General features: G+C 38.1%; 1 protein-coding gene across 3 annotated transcripts in view; it reads left to right on the forward strand.

Annotated features, from left to right (window-relative positions):
• The window catches only part of RC3H2 (ring finger and CCCH-type domains 2), a 53,217-nt gene that overhangs the window by 7,936 nt on the left and 28,710 nt on the right, over positions 1 to 16,571 (forward strand). For all 3 annotated transcript variants that reach the window (XM_027966467.2, XM_027966469.2, XM_027966468.2), the window contains exons 3-5: positions 1,859 to 1,976; positions 7,181 to 7,414; positions 16,066 to 16,241. In XM_027966467.2, the coding sequence (XP_027822268.1) occupies positions 1,859 to 1,976; positions 7,181 to 7,414; positions 16,066 to 16,241 (528 nt within the window). The remainder of the gene's footprint in view (positions 1 to 1,858; positions 1,977 to 7,180; positions 7,415 to 16,065; positions 16,242 to 16,571) is intronic.

Below are 16,571 nucleotides of genomic sequence, written 5' to 3' on the forward strand. Positions count from 1 at the left end.
ATCATGTACTACATATTTTAATACTACAATTTTAGTACTACATTTGAAAGCAAGAAAGTAAGGATTTTTCTGATTAATCACTTCTTAGAAAATTCTGTGAATTAAAATACTCCATTCTTTTAGTGTCTTGATAGTTGAGGTTTTTCTTTTAAAGCAGTTTCTTTTCACTGTTTATAATCCAGTTAGACTCTGTGAAATCAAGACGAATCTATATTCAACAATGTGTCATAATTCAATTAGCAATTTTTTTCTTAAGGGTGCATAAAATAATGGTGCCTCTTGCAGGCAGTGGCATCTTAGATCCAATTAAAATACTGTAGATTATATGTAATAAGACTAAGCTATCATTTATTTAGCATCTGCTATAGATCAGGTGGAGCTTCCTTGGTAAAGAATCCACCTGCAATTCAGGAGACCCGATTCAATTCCTGGGTTGGGAAGTTCCCCTGGAGAAGGGATAGGCTACCCACTCCAGCATTCTTGGGCTTCCTTGGTGGCTCAGATGGTATCCGCCTGCAGTGTGGGAGACCTGGATTCGATCCCTAGGTTGTGAAGATCCCCTGGAGGAGGGCATGGCAACCCACTCCAGTATTCCTGCCTAGAGGATCCCCATGGACAGAAGGGCCTGGTGGGCTACAGTGCTTGGGGTTGCAAAGATTTGGACACGAGTGAACGACTAAGCACATGGCGTATAGGTCAGACATTGTGTTTTTCTTTTACTTAAAAATGTTCTCTCAGTTGGTCCTTAAATTACCTTGCAGGTCTTTACGTGACTTCCATTACATTTTTAGCCTCAGCTCCTGTACTATCCTCAGTCTTTCTGCTTAAGCTACTCTGGCCTACTAACCAGATACACCAAACATATTGTTAGATACACCAAACATATTCCCAACTGAGGGCTTTTGCACTGAGTGCTGTTTTGACTAAGATACTCATTTCTTTATTCAGATGTCAAGATTCACAAGGAAGCCTATCCTGACCACCCTTGTTCAAATTGCAGTCCCCCTCCAATACTCTAAAATCCTCCTTATCTTTGCTGTATAACTTTTACTGATCATCTTCTATCATGCTATTTAATTGTTTTTATTTATCAGCCATGTGTTCTCTTTACTAAAATGTAAGCTATGGCAAGAAGTGTTTTGCCTGTTTTGCTCACTAATAGATGCCTAGTGCCTAAAACTGCTTGCCACATGGTAAGCACTCCATGAATATAAATACTTGTTGGATTGAACTGAGTTTTCAAATGGCACAATTAGATAGGGATTTTCATCTTCATATTGCAGGTAGAGAAACCATGACTTGGAACAGTTAAATAATGTATTAAAGATTACTTGTAGAAATTAAAGAGCTGACCAACAGTTTACCCAAGCTTTGACCTTTCTCTGAGAACAAGGTGGGGCAGATCATAAAAAATATAGTAAGTTATGTGGGAAGAAGGTGTTAAGGGGGGAACGTTCTCCCTTTTTTCCTACTTTTTATTTTGAAATGCCTTTTTTTTTTAATTGCAAGAAGCAGTACACAGAGAACCTGTATGACTTTCTATAGCCTCTCCTAATGTTAGCACTTTTCTGAGTTATAGCATTGTTATCCCCAAGGAATAACATGGATACAGTACAGTTAGTTACCACCTTTTTTTCCCTCTCAGTAATTCACCCAACTCATATTGTTAAGTGTGATATCTTTGGTTTTAGAAAGCAGTCTGGCTAGGTACTTGGCTTTAATTTTACTTAAACTTGTTTGATGTGTCTGTATTAGAAGTTTATGCTCACCAAGATTATCATGAAATGTAAAGTTAACAATTGCATGAATTAGAGGAATGTATTTCTTCAGTTTTTTTTTTGTTTTGTTTTGTTTTTAGGTACCAGATCATCAGTCAGTAAAGTTAAGTAATTTAGGTGAGAACAAACACTATGAGGTTGCAAAGAAATGTGTTGAAGATTTGGCGCTCTACTTGAAACCACTAAGTGGAGGTAAAGGTGAGTATTTTTATGGGTGAGTAGGCCTTGGTAATACATTAACTTTGAAATACTTGATGTTGATACTCTGTTAAATGATTTTTCGTTTTGAAAAATGAGATTGCTTGGAGAGAACATGGACATCTTGTTGACTGAGAACGTTATATATTTTTTGAAGATAGTATTGCTATTAATTTAAGAATTCATCAGATATGTTGAGATTTATACATTGTTTATGTTAAACTAATGGTGCTATAGCAGAATATTAGCTTTAATGAATCCTACTAAGACAATTTCATGTATTTATTCAGTCGTTCATTAAATTTTAGGAGCACTTACAGTGGCTAGGGTCTTCCTGTACCCCACAGTCCATTGATTAGATGGGCAAAGAAGTTCAGTAAGTGCTGTGACAGAAATGGAATTCTGTTTTATCACTGCATCTTCAGTAACTAGCAGGTCGTAGATGTAATACAAAGATGAGTGAATGAACTAATGAAATATTTATTTTGCATGTGCTCTATGTTTTGCACTGTTGGATATTTTGGACCTAGTGACTTCCTTGAGAAGTATATCCTATCTACCTCATTCATTCATGGAGCAGATACTTAAAGAGCATGTACTCAGTACCAGGCGCTTACTAAAAACATGTAGTTAAAATGTCTGCCTTTATAGCACTTACGTTTTAGAAAAAGTATAATAAACAAGTATAGTAAAAACATTGTATAGTATATTATAAGTGATATTTGCTGTCGAAAGAAAGCAGTGCAGTTAAATGGATCAGAAATGTCATAGTGAGGGGGAAAAAGGTGGATTGCAATTTTAAACAAGGTGATTAGTGTAGACCTTGTTAAGATGGTAGCTTCTGAACTTGAGATGAAAGAGATGAAGCAGTTAACCATGTAGGTTCCTGGGAAAAGACTGTTCCAGGCAGAGGAAATAGCAAAGTCCCTAAGACATGTGTATTGTCTTCAAAGAACAACAACAGGAAAGTGTGCCTGGAGCAGAGTGTGTGAGGGTATGGGTTAGATGAAAGCATTATGGGGTAGAAGAAAAGAAATGGGGAGACCAGATGATGTACAGACTTGCAGCCCTTTTTAAAGACTTGAACTTTTACTCTGAGTGAAATTGGGGAATTACTCTAGGGTTTTGAGCAGAGAATTGACATGATCTGACTAACGGTGAAAGGGTCACCCTAGCTGCTCTGTTGAGAATTCAGTGCAGAAGGGCAGGGTGGGGACCAGGGTATTGGTTAATGGGCTAACTAGACAGGGTTAGTAGCAGTGGAGGTAGTGCAAAGTAGATAGTCTGGATGATTTTTGAGGTAGAGTCAAAAGGGTTTCCTAAATTATTGGATGAGGGGCATGAGACAAAGATCTGAGTCAAGTGTGATTCTTGAGTTTTGGGGCCTGAGTACCTGGAAAGAGAAGTTACCATCAACTTAGACAAGGGTGCAGGTCAGTCAGGTTTAGGTAAGAAGATCAGGAGTTCAGTCTTGGTTATGTTGACTTTGGTTATATCAAATCTTCACTCGGATGCTATTGGGTAACTGGTAAATGTATGTTAAGGACTAGGGATCAGTTCAGTTCAGTTCAGTCGCTGAGTCGTGTCCAACTCTTTTCAACCCCGTGAATCGCAGCACGCCAGGCCTCTGTCCACCACGAACTCTCAGAGTTCACTCAGACTCGTGTCCATCGAGTCAGTGATGCCATCCAGCCATCTCATCCTCCGTTGTCCCCTTCTCCTCCTGCCCCCAATCCTTCCCAGTATCAGGGTATTTTCCAATGAGTCAACTCTTCTCATGAGGTGGCCAAAGTATTGGAGTTTCAGCTTTAGCATCATTCCTTCCAAAGAAACCCCAGGGCTAATCTCCTTCAGGATGGACTGGTTGGATCTCCTTGCAGTCCAAGGGACCCTCAAGAGTCTTCTCCAACACCACAGTTCAAAAGCATCAATTCTTCAGCGCTCAGCTTTCTTCACAGTCCAACTCTCACATCCATACATGACCACTGGAAAAACCATAGCCTTGGCTAGACGGATCTTAGTCGGCAAAGTAACGTCTCTGCTTTTGAAGATGCTATCTAGATTGGTCATAACTTTCCTTCCAAGGAGTAAGCGTCTTTTAATTTCATGGCTGCAGTCACCATCTGCAGTGATTTTGGAGCCCCCCAAAATAAAGTCTGACACTGTCTCCACTGTTTCCCCATGAAGTGATGGGACCGGATGCCATGATCTTCGTTTTCTGAATGTTGAGCTTTAAGCCAACTTTTTCACTCTCCTCTTTCACTTTCATCAAGAGGCTTTTTAGTTCCTCTTCACTTTCTGCCATAAGGGTGGTATCATCTGCATATCTGAGGTTATTGATATTTCTCCCGGCAATCTTGATTCCAGCTTGTGCTTCCCTCCAGCCCAGCGTTTCTCATGATGTACTCTACATATAAGTTAAATAAGCAGGGTGACAATATACAGCCTTGACGTACTCCTTTTTCCTATTTGGAACCAGTCTGTTGTTCCACGTCCAGTTCTAACTGTTGCTTCCTGACCTGCATACAGATTTCTCAAGAGGCAGGTCAGGTGGTCTGTATTCCCATCTCTTTCAGAATGTTCCACAGTTTCTTGTGATCCACACAGTCAAAGGCTTTGGCATAGTCAATAAAGCAGAAATAGATGTTTTTCTGGAACTCTCTTGCTTTTTCCATGATCCAGCGGATGTTGGCAATTTGATCTCTGGTTCCTCTGCCTTTTCTAAAACCAGCTTGAACATCAGGAAGTTCATGGTTCACGTATTGTTGAAGCCTGGCTTGGAGAATGTTGAGCATTACTAGCGTGTGAGATGGGTGCAATTGTGTGGTAGTTTGAGCATTCTTTGGCATTGGCTTTCTTTGGGATTAGAATGAAAACTGACCTTTTCCAGTCCTGTGGCCCCTGCTGAGTTTTCCAAATTTGCTGGCATATTGAGTGTAGCACTTTCACAGCATCATCTTTCAGGATTTGAAAGAGCTCAACTGGAATTCATCACCTCCACTAGCTTTGTTCGTAGTGATGCTTTGTAAGGCCCACTTGACTTCACATTCCAGGATGTCTGGCTCTAGATGAGTGATCACACCATTGTGATTATCTGGGTCGTAAAGATCTTTTCTCTACAATTCTTCCGTGTATTCTTGCCACCTCGTCTTAATATCTTCTGCTTCTGTTAGGTCCATACCATTTCTGCCCTTTATTGAGCCCATCTTTGCATGAAACGTTCCCTTGGTATCTCTAATTTTCTTGAAGAGATTTCTGCTACTGCTAAGTCACTTCAGTCATGTCCGACTCTGTGTGACCCCATAGACGGCAGTCCACCAGACTCCCCTGCCCCTGGGATTCTCCAGGCAAGAACACTGGAGTGGGTTGCCATTTCCTTCTCCAATGCATGAAAGTGAAAAGTGAAAGTGAAGTCGCACAGTCGTGTCCGACTCTTAGCAAGCGCATGGACTGCAGCCCACCAGGCTCCTCCGTCCGTGGGATTTTCCAGGCAAGAATACTGGAGTGGGGTGCCATTGCCTTCTCCGAAGAGATCTCTAGTCTTTCTCATTCTGTTCTTTTCCTCCATTTGCATTGATCGCTGAAGAAGGCTTTCGTATCTCTTCTTGCTATTCTTTGGAATTCTGCATTCAGATGCTTATATCTTTCCTTTTCTTCTTTGCTTTTCGCTTCTCTTCTTTTCACGGCTGTTTGTAAGGCCTCCCCAGACAGCCATTTTGCTTTTTTGCATTTCTTTTCCATGGGGATGGTCTTGATCCCTGTCTCCTGTACAGTGTCACGATCACGAACCTCATTCCATAGTTCATCAGGCACTCTATCTATCAGATGTAGGCCCTTAAATCTATTTCTCACTTCCACTGTATAATCATAACGGATTTGATTGAGGCCATACCTGAATGGTCTAGTGGTTTTCCCTACTTTCTTCAATTTAAGTCTGAATTTGGTAATAAGGAGTTCATGATCTGAGCCACAGTCAGCTCGTGGTCTTGTTTTTGTTGACTATATAGAGCTTCTCCATCTTGGCTGCAAAGAATATAATCAATCTGATTTCGGTGTTGACCATCTGGGTATGTCAATGTGTAAAGTCTTCTCTTGTGTTGTTGGAAGAGGTTGTTTGCTAGGACTAGGTATAGGAGCTGTTATTTTGTGGAGTTATTAGCATAAATAGTATTTAAAGCAATAAAACTGAATGAGATCACATAAGTGGTGAGTATAGAAAAAAAAGAACTGGGTTCTAAGCCATTTAACATTAAGAAGTCAAGAAAAAAGGTTGAGATCAGCAAAGAAGACTGGAAAAGATGAAGGAAGGAAAAAATTAAGAGAAAGTGGTGTTCTAGAAGCCAAATAAGAATGTTTTTAAAGGAGTTAGGAGTGATCTGTGTTGAGTGCTATTGAAAGGTCAAATAAGGTAAGGATTGAGAATTGACCACTGATGTAGCGTAGTGGTGGTAAGTCTTGTCATGAGGAGCAGTTTTGGTCAAGTGATGGTGTAACAAACATGATTGGAGTAGGGTTTAAAGATTGTAAGGCAAGGATTTGGAGATCGTGAATATAGGCAACACTAGAGGATTTGCTACAAAATGGAGGAAAGACATGGTGCAGAGGGGTAGTGATAAAGGGATGAATACCAAGATTTATTTTTCAGATGTATAAAATAACAGTATGCTGTTCTTACTGTATGTTGATGCAAATGATCAAGTAGAAAGAGGACAATTGATGTAGGAGAGAGGGAAGAATTGCTGGAGCAGTATCTTTTAGTTGAAAAGGGAATTGGATTTAAGATATTGTCCTGGAGCTGTGTTCTAAATGTCTTGTATACAGTAAGACAAAACAAAACTATTGTTCATTGTTACTTTTAGATTTAACTTTTCATTTATTTATCTCCAAATTTATCTTCAATGGTTTTTGTAAAGATGAAGAATAGACTTAAAAAACCCAAATTGCTGTCTTTTGTGGGACACATATAACCCAGAGAACAGGATACCCAAATAAAATTTGAGGCAATTAAAATTTAGACTCCAGTTACCACAGAATAGTAATAAACAGGGACAGAACATTGATTGTCAAAAAAGGAAAGTACCTTATAAGGAACTCATTAGGAATTGTGGCTTAATAGTTGAATACTAGGTATTATTATTAAATAGATAATGAAATTGACTTTTTTATTTCAATTGAAAAAAACTGTAGTTTCCTTTTTCTTGAAGGTGTAGCTAGTTTGAACCAGAGTGCACTGAGCCGTCCAATGCAAAGGAAACTAGTGACACTTGTAAACTGTCAACTGGTGGAGGAAGAAGGTCGTGTAAGAGCCATACGAGCAGCCCGTTCACTTGGAGAAAGGACTGTAACGGAACTAATATTACAGCACCAGAACCCTCAGCAGTTGTCTGCCAACCTGTGGGCTGCTGTCAGGGCTCGAGGATGCCAGTTTCTAGGGCCAGGTAAGATAGATCCCTGTCTTATTGGCTATCAGGGCTAGTGGGTGCCAGTTTCTAGGAGCAGGTGAAAATGCTCTGATTTATACATACAAATTTTAACATAATGAAAGATAAACTTATTTTTTTAATTTTTATAGTAACCACCCTACCTTGGGGTGCTTGATGTGTTTGTTTTTGCTGCACTGGGTCTTCATTGCAGCACACAGGTTTTCTCTAGTTGCAGCATATAGGCTTTTCTTGTGGTGCAGCATGGGCTTAAGTTGCCCCACTTCATGTGGGATCTTAGACCCTTGTCAGGGATCAAACCCATGTCCCCTGCACTGGAAAGTGGATTCTTAACCACTGGACTACCAGGGAAGTCCCAACTAGTTTTTATTAATCATAACGTATATGATGAACAGTGCTATAGTGTTTTTGAATAAATTTCTTGTTTAATTCTCAACAGTCTTTAAGTGACACAGACCCAACTTTACAAATTAGAACACTGAATTAGAGAGAGGCCTAATACTGCACACGTAGTAAGTAAAGGAAAAATAAACTTTCTTTTTATGAAGAAAAGTAAAAGTTCACGATTGTCTTTAAAATTGGGAAACAGAAAAATTACTGGAAAAAATGAGAATCACCAGAGTATATTTCTTTTAGTTACCATCAACTGCATTCTTTTTTAAAAAAATCTTTACCTATACCAAGGTTATGAGGTACTTTTCTGTGATATCTTATTGTTTTACCTTTCTGATTTAGAACTGTATAGGCTAGGAAGAATTTATTTGTGTGAAGGAAAGTTTTTAAGTGGCGTTGGGACTACTGGATAGACGTGGAAAAAGATAAAATTGGATGTATTTCTTTTTTTTTTTTTTGCATGAATGTATTTCTTATATTCCTTAGCTATATAAATTTTAAATAGGTTAGAGATACTTATGATTAAACAATAAGTTATATAAGTAATAAAAACTTCAAACTCAACACTCACAAAACTAAGATCTTGGCATCCAGCTACATCACTTCATGATAGATGGATGGGGAAAAAATGGAAACAGTGACAGACTTTATTTTCTTGGGCTCCAAAATCACTGTGGATGGTGACTGCAGCTATGAAATTAAAAGATGCTTGTTCCTTGTAAGAAGAGCTTTGACAAACTTAGACAGTGTATTGAAAAGCAGAGACATCACTTAGCCGACAAAGGTCCGTATAGTCAAAGCTCTGATTTTTCCAGTAGTCATGTATGGATGACTCTGAGAGTTGGACCATGGCTGTGTGTAAGAATTGATGCCTTCAAACCATGGTGCTGAGAAAGACTCAACTGAGAGTCCCTTTGACAGCAGGGAGATTAAACTAGTTAATACTAAAGGAGATCAACCCTGAATTGGAAGGACTGATGCTGAAACTGAAACTTCAGTACTTTGGCCACCTGATGAGAAAAGCCAACTCAGTGGAAAAGACCTGATCTGGGAAAGATTGAGGGCAGGAGGAGAATGGGATGATAGAGGATGAGATGGTTGGATGGCATCACCGACTCAGTGGACAAGAGTTTGAACAAACTCTGGGAGATAGTGAAGGACAGGGAAGCCTGATATGCTACAGTCTGTGGGGTTAAAAAGAGTCAGGTGTAACTGAGTGACTCAACCACAATAAATGTGAACAGAAGAGTGAATTCTTTATAACACAGAAGTAGGAAATAGTCTTTTCTTTGGCTCTGAAACCAGAAGCAATTACAGAAAAGATCGATATTTGACTATATAATTTTAAAAATTATAATAAAGCCTCATAAGAAAAGTAAGATGAAAGGTGATGCTGTGAAAGTGCTGCACTCAATATGCCAGCAAATTTGGAAAACTCAGGAGTGGCCAAAGGACTGGAAAAGGTCAGTTTTCATTCTAATCCCAGAGAAAGCCAATGCCAAAGAACGCTCAAACTACCACACAATTGCACTCATCTCACATGCTAGTAACGTAATGCTCAAAATCCTCGAAGCCAGGCTTCAGCAATACGTGAACCATGAACTTCCAGATGTTCAAGCTGGTTTTAGAAAAGGCAGAGGAACCAGAGATCAAATTGCCAACATCCGCTGGATCATGGAAAAAGCAAGAGAGTTCCAGAAAAACATCTATTTCTGCTTTATTGACTATGCCAAAGCCTTTGACTGTGTGGATCACAAGAAACTGTGGAACATTCTGAAAGAGATGGGAATACCAGACCACCTGACCTGCCTCTTGAGAAATCTGTATGCAGGTCAGGAAGCAACAGTTAGAACTGGACATGGAACAACAGACTGGTTCCAAATAGGAAAAAGGAGTACGTCAAGGCTGTATATTGTCACCCTGCTTATTTAACTTATATGTAGAGTACATCATGAGAAACGCTGGGCTGGAGGAAGCACAAGCTGGAATCAAGATTGCCGGGAGAAATATCAATAACCTCAGATATGCAGATGATACCACCCTTATGGCAGAAAGTGAAGAGGAACTAAAAAGCCTCTTGATGAAAGTGAAAGAGGAGAGTGAAAAAGTTGGCTTAAAGCTCAACATTCAGAAAACGAAGATCATGGCATCCGGTCCCATCACTTCATGAGAAATAGATGGGGAAACAGTGGAGACAGTGTCAGACTTTATTTTGGGGGGCTCCAAAATCACTGCAGATGGTGACTGCAGCCATGAAATTAAAAGACGCTTACTCCTTGGAAGGAAAGTTATGACCAATCTAGATAGCATCTTCAAAAGCAGAGACGTTACTTTGCCGACTAAGATCCGTCTAGTCAAGGCTGTGGTTTTTCCAGTGGTCATGTATGGATGTGAGAGTTGGACTGTGAAGAAGGCTGAGCGCCGAAGAATTGATACTTTTGAACTGTGGTGTTGGAGAAGACTCTTGAGGGTTCCTTGGACTGCAAGGAGATCCAACCAGTCCATCCTAAACGAGACCAGTCCTGGGTGTTCATTGGAAGGACTGATGCTGAAGCTGAAACTGCAATACTTTGGCCACCTCATGTGAATAGTTGACTTATTGGAAAATACCCTGATGCTGGGAAGGATTGGGGGCAGGAGGAGAAGGGGCGACGGAGGATGAGATGGCTGGATGGCATCACCAACTCGATAGCATCACCGACTTGATGGACATGAGTTTGAGTGAACTCTGGGAGTTGGTGATGGACAGGGAGGCCTGGCATGCTGCGATTCATGGGGTCACAAAGAGTCGGAGACGACTGAGCGACTGAACTGAACTGAAGAAAAGTAAAAAAAATGAGAAACTTGTGGAAATATTTATATAATATCACGTACAAGAGGCATATATAACTAACATATAATTGTGTTGTAGTTAGTTGCTCAGTCATGTCTGACTCTGCAACCCCATGGACTGTAGCCCGTCAGGTTCCTCTGTCCATGAGGATTATTCTCTAGGCAAGAATATTGGAGTGGATTGCCATGTCCTCCTACAGGGGATCTTCCTAATCCTGGGATTGATCCCAGGTCTCCTGTATTGCAGGCAAATTCTTTACCGTCTGAGCCACCAGGAAAGCCCAATATATAATTAGGTACTTGTAAAAATTCAGAAGAAAAATACCAACCACCCAATTAAAAAATTGACAAAAAATGCAAACAGACAATTCAAGGGAAAAAGTAATGTAAATGGCCCTCAAACATATAAAAAGATACTCCATCTTTCTCATATTAAGAGAAATATACATTAAAATGACACTGAAATACCATTTCTCACCTGTCAGATTGGCCAGATTCAAAAGTCTGACAGCTTTGTTGTCAAGCCTGTGGGAAAGCAGGTACTTTCATCCAGTAATAGTGGGAATGTAAAGTGGGGCAAACTATAGAGAGAGGAATTTGTCAGTATGTTACAAAATCATCTGCGCATCTACTCTTTGGCCCAGCAGTCCTTTTTCTAGCAATCTGTCCCATAAATACGGTGAAAAATATAGAATGTATAAAGTTAATAAAGCACTATTTATAACAGCAGACATCTGGAATGAACTTGAAAGTCTGAATAGGAGACTGGCTTAGTAAACTGCTATATATCCTTCCAATGGATTGCCCTGCAACTGTTGAAAGGAATGAGGAAAATGTGTATAGTCTGCTGCCTATGATAACGTAATATACATTACGTTAGAAAATAAGCAAGGTGCAGAATAATGTGCTTATTGTAGGAAAGGAAACTTTTATCTTGGAAAAGAAGAGACAACCATTTTCAAATTATTTGTTTATATTTTTCCAAAGAATATTGGTAGGAAAAGTTACAACATAATAAACATGTAGTCAGGAAGAACAGAGGGAAACCAGACAGGACCAGAAGCTAAACCTCTCTCAGTGTATCTTGATTTGTACTTTGCACCTGTGTAAAGGTTTTATGTAATTTTGAAACGATTTTTAGTAAATATATGAGTTTTAGGAATTTAAATAAAATGAACAAAAAAATGCCTAAAAACAAAAAGCTAAACGTTATTTTGGCAGCATATTCATCAGGAATGAATTAATTCAGGTGATTCTAGAACACAGTGTTTTGATTTTTTGATTTTTATATTTCTGGTATGATATATACTCCTAGATTGTATTCACTAGTCATACTGATAATGTTATTTTGAAACGAATTAGGATGCAGCAAGTAGTTCTATTAATGCCATTGGAAACGAAGATTTTGACATTTGAAAAGAGATGTAAGTATGAAATCAAAGAATTTATTTAAAAAGCCTGCATCCTTAAATTTTAATTGGCAAATAAGTATAGACTCATTTATTTTTCTTCTTCTAGAAAATAAGTATTTTGTAATTGTACACTGTAAAGGCTTGAAAGGATTGAATAGCCGTAGCACCCTGATAGCATTTCATACTAAAAAGAAGTAGGGCTCTTTGAATAAATGTCTTATGCCAGTTCTAGGGTAGAAAAAGTACAAGATGAGCCTGGGAAGTCTTGTGCTAGAAAGTAAAAAAGCTGTCAAAGACCATCGGAATTTTGTCAAAAGGACACAGAATTTGAAAAGGCTCCCACTGGATAAAAGTGGGACAATTTGAACTTCCAAATGAATAATGACTAAAGTGAATTAAAAAACATAAAATGTGTAAAAATCCGTGATCTTGTAATGTTAGTACAGAAAAAATTAATTGGTTATTTTTGGCAGTTGCTACAACACCAGCATATTATGCTAAAAATTGGAAAAGGAATAGAAAAAAATCATGCTTATTCTGCCTTTTTAAGTTACTTTCAAGGACAGTTTCTCAGAATTTTGAGGGTAGGTTTCTCCTTTAGCAGAGTTCTAGCTAATAAATTTAGAAAAAAAATGTTAAAGTTAGAAAAATCACATCAGGTGAATTAATGGGTCTAGGTAAGAATTACTATTGGCTGTTAAAACCAGTAGATGAAAAGTTAGTAAATGCAAACGGCCTGAACCCGCTGATGAGTCTTGATATTACTAAAAACCGTCTGAGCCACCAGGGAAGTCCTAGAAGTGAGACATCTAGGTCTTATATACCTATATGACACACAGAATAAGAAGTGTGCTTGCCCCCCCAAAAGGTAAAATCTTATTCCAAATCTAATTAAGTCTCTAGTTTACATGAAATAAGGAGGATAAAGGCATACCATAAAAAAAAAAAGTGCAAAATTAGCGAAATTGAGAATGTGGGATATTGTTTAGAAAAATGATTGTTTCTGCAATCAGTTATTTTGTTCTAAATGGGAGGGTGGGAGAGTGGTGAGAAACTAGTATAGGTTTTTCTTATTAAGCATGAAGACATACAGACCAAAAGCTACCTATGGACTTTGGCTGCTTACTCAAAGAAACCAACTGTAAGAGGAAATTTTGAGACAGTGGGAGAAAATTCAGCATGGATTGGATATTAGACGATATCAAGGAAATATATTTCTTTTTTTAGACATGGTAATAGTGTTATGTTAATTTTTTTAAGTGCTTACCTGTTAGAAATACATAATGAATTATTTAAGGATAAAGTGCTATGTTATCTTGGATTTACTTCAAACCACTCCAGCTAGAACAAACTAGAGAAGTGGGTAATGAGTAGATGAACCCTTCCTGGCAGCAGCTGTATTATGAATGCATGTTATTTCTACTTTTGTATATGTTTTATTTTACATAATACAAAGTTAACTTGAAAAATCATTTTGAAAATCCATAGAAAGTGAATGTGAAGTCGCTCAGTCGTGAGCAACTGTAGCCTACCACGCTCCTCCGTCCATGGGATTTTCCAGGCAAGAGTATTGGAGTGGGTGGCCATTTCCTTCTCCAGAGGATCTTCCCGATTTATATATCATTTGAGAATGCCACCTGTGGATATTTCCTCATGTTTATTTACCTTATCTAAGAAGCACTAGGTGGTATGTTGGTTTAGTCGCTAAATTGTGTCTGATTCTTGTGACCCCATGGACTGTAGCTAACTAGCCTCCTCTGTCCATGGGATTCTCCAGGAAGAATAATGGAGTGGGTTGCCATTTCCTTCTCCAAATCTTCCTGACCCAGGGACCCGCATCCCCTACATTGCAGGCAGATTAACAGTGAGCCACTATGGAAACCTAAGAAGCACTAGACTAGTTATCAAATATCCTGTGTTCTGAAACTCAACAACAAAAAGATAATAAATAGCACAATTTAAAAATGGGCCAAGGGCTTAAATAAATATTTCTACATAGAAGATACATAGATGGCGAAAAAGTACGTGAAAAGATGCTCAGTGTCATCAGTCATTAAAGAAATGCAAATCAGAATCAACATTGAGATACCATTTCATATCCACTAGGTTGTCCGTAATTTTAAAAGTGGAAAATAAAAGTGTTAATCGAGGATGTTAGGAACTTGGGAATGTAAAATGAGGCAGCCTCTGTGGAAAAACAACTTGGTGGTTCCTCAGAAATTTAAATGTAGGATTACCTTATGATCCGGCATTTCCACTCCTAGGTGTATACCCAAAGGAACTGAAAACAGGTATTCAAACTAGTATTTGTGTGTGAATATTTATAGCAGTGTTACTCTCAATAATCAAAAGGTGGAAGCAGTCCCATCAGTTCTTATGAATGGATAACCAATATGTGGTATATTTATAAATACTGTATTATTTAGCCATAGAAAGGATTGAGATACCAATACATACCACAATGTGGATGAACTTTGAAAATATTATTTTAAGTGAAGGAAGTCAGGGAATAGGTCACATATTCTGCATACACAAACGTCAGTCCATAGAACCAGACATCAGGCTAGTAGTTGCTGGAGGCTGTAGGGGTCATAGGTATGGGGAGTGACTGATTAATGGTTATTGAGTTCCTGTCAGATGATGAAGATGTCTTAGAACTAGATAGAGTTGACGGTTTTACAACATTGTGAATTGTTTACTTTAAAATGGTTAATTTTATGTTATATGAATTTTACCTCAATTTTTAAAAAGTCCTTGTTTCTAGTTACAATTTTGTGGCTTACTGATTGTGAGCAAGTTACTTAACTTTTCTGAGCCTTGATGTCTCACTTTGAAAAAGAAAGGATTTTGATTTTTAATCTAGATTCTAGATGATTTTTCAGTTCCATTGTTTTCATTGAGAACCAGTATATTTTTTACCAAAAAGTTGCTAGAATAATGCAGAGAATTCCTTTGTACTCTTTATCCATATTCACTCATTTGTAATATTTTGCTAAATTTGTTATATAGTTCACTTTCTCTCCTTTTTGAACCATTTGAGAGTAGGTCGCCTATTTTATGCCCCCTTTAGTGCTTACACTTGTCTTTTTTATTAAAAACAATACATTGATCAAATTCAGAAAATTTAACATTTGTTAAAACTTATATTCCAGTTTTGTTGGTTTTAACAGCAATATCTTTTATGGCATTAATTTTTTCATTTTATGATTGAGTCTAAGATGATGTCATGTATTTATTTGTCACAGCCGTTATGTGACATGCAGGATCTTTATTCCTTGACCAGGGATTGAACCCATACTCTCTGCAGTGGAAACGCAGAGTCTTAACTATTAGACTGTCAGGGAAGACACTGTCGTACCTCTTTTTAGTCTTCTTTAACATAGTACCATTCCTCAGTCTTTCTTTGTCTAATGTTGCTATTCTTGAGGAATACAGGCAGTTATTTTATAGAATGTTCTTAATTTGGGGTTTTTTGATGTCCCCTTACGATTAGATTCAGATTATACTTTTACCTCCCTGACTGGAAAGCAGCACAAATTGATGCCTTTAGGTATTGCATCCAGTGGCTAATACCACTTTTAAATTATATACAAAATAATTCTGACAGGCAAGCAACAGTCTCAAGTTATAAAAAAAATTACTATTTATTTGAAGACTACTGTGTGTCCTTCACATGTTATTTGTCAGAGTAGCTCTGTGAATTTTATAAACAAGAACCTTTTTCACTTCAACATTATGATTATCTAGTTGACTATTACAAAGCTATAGAGGATATATTTTGTTTAAAACCTGTTTGCTTGTATTTTGATTGGTTGTTTAGTAGGACACGTCTTTTGCTTGATTACTTTCTAAGTAGACTATATTTGTGTATGTGTGATGTTCTCTCTTTGTGCTAAGTATTTGCGTACTGGAGATAATGAACCACCCATAAGCTAATATCCAAAGAAGACTGTGACAGGCATGATCTGCAGGGCTCCTCATTTATCATGAACTCATGTTCTTTACTTATAGCTATGCAAGAAGAGGCTTTGAAGTTGGTGTTACTGGCATTAGAAGATGGTTCTGCTCTCTCAAGGAAAGTTCTGGTACTTTTTGTTGTGCAAAGACTAGAACCAAGATTTCCTCAGGCATCAAAAACAAGTATTGGTCATGTTGTGCAACTACTGTATCGAGCTTCTTGTTTTAAAGTAAGTAGCAAGCAACCATCTAAACATTGCATGCCTGGAATGGTCTAGAGGCCCCAGAAATAGAGAGATAAAGGAGACTTTTCCTTCTGTATTTATTGCCTCTGTTAATACTGTAGATGTATAATATTGCTATTCGTGGGTGTAAGAACACATAATGTGAAGGTATCAGCAACACTATGAGGAAACAAGTTTGGTAAACTTGACTCTTGGAATAGTAAAAATGAACTGAAGAAGCCTAACTAATTTGTATTTATCACCTTAAAAGAGAGTCAGGAACCATACTGAAAACTTAATGAAAGAAGGCACATGTTTTAACTTCCCCATTATTAT

Source organism: Ovis aries, chromosome 3 (genome assembly GCF_016772045.2).
Source record: "Ovis aries strain OAR_USU_Benz2616 breed Rambouillet chromosome 3, ARS-UI_Ramb_v3.0, whole genome shotgun sequence".
In the NCBI taxonomy this organism is placed as follows: Eukaryota; Metazoa; Chordata; class Mammalia; order Artiodactyla; family Bovidae; genus Ovis; species Ovis aries.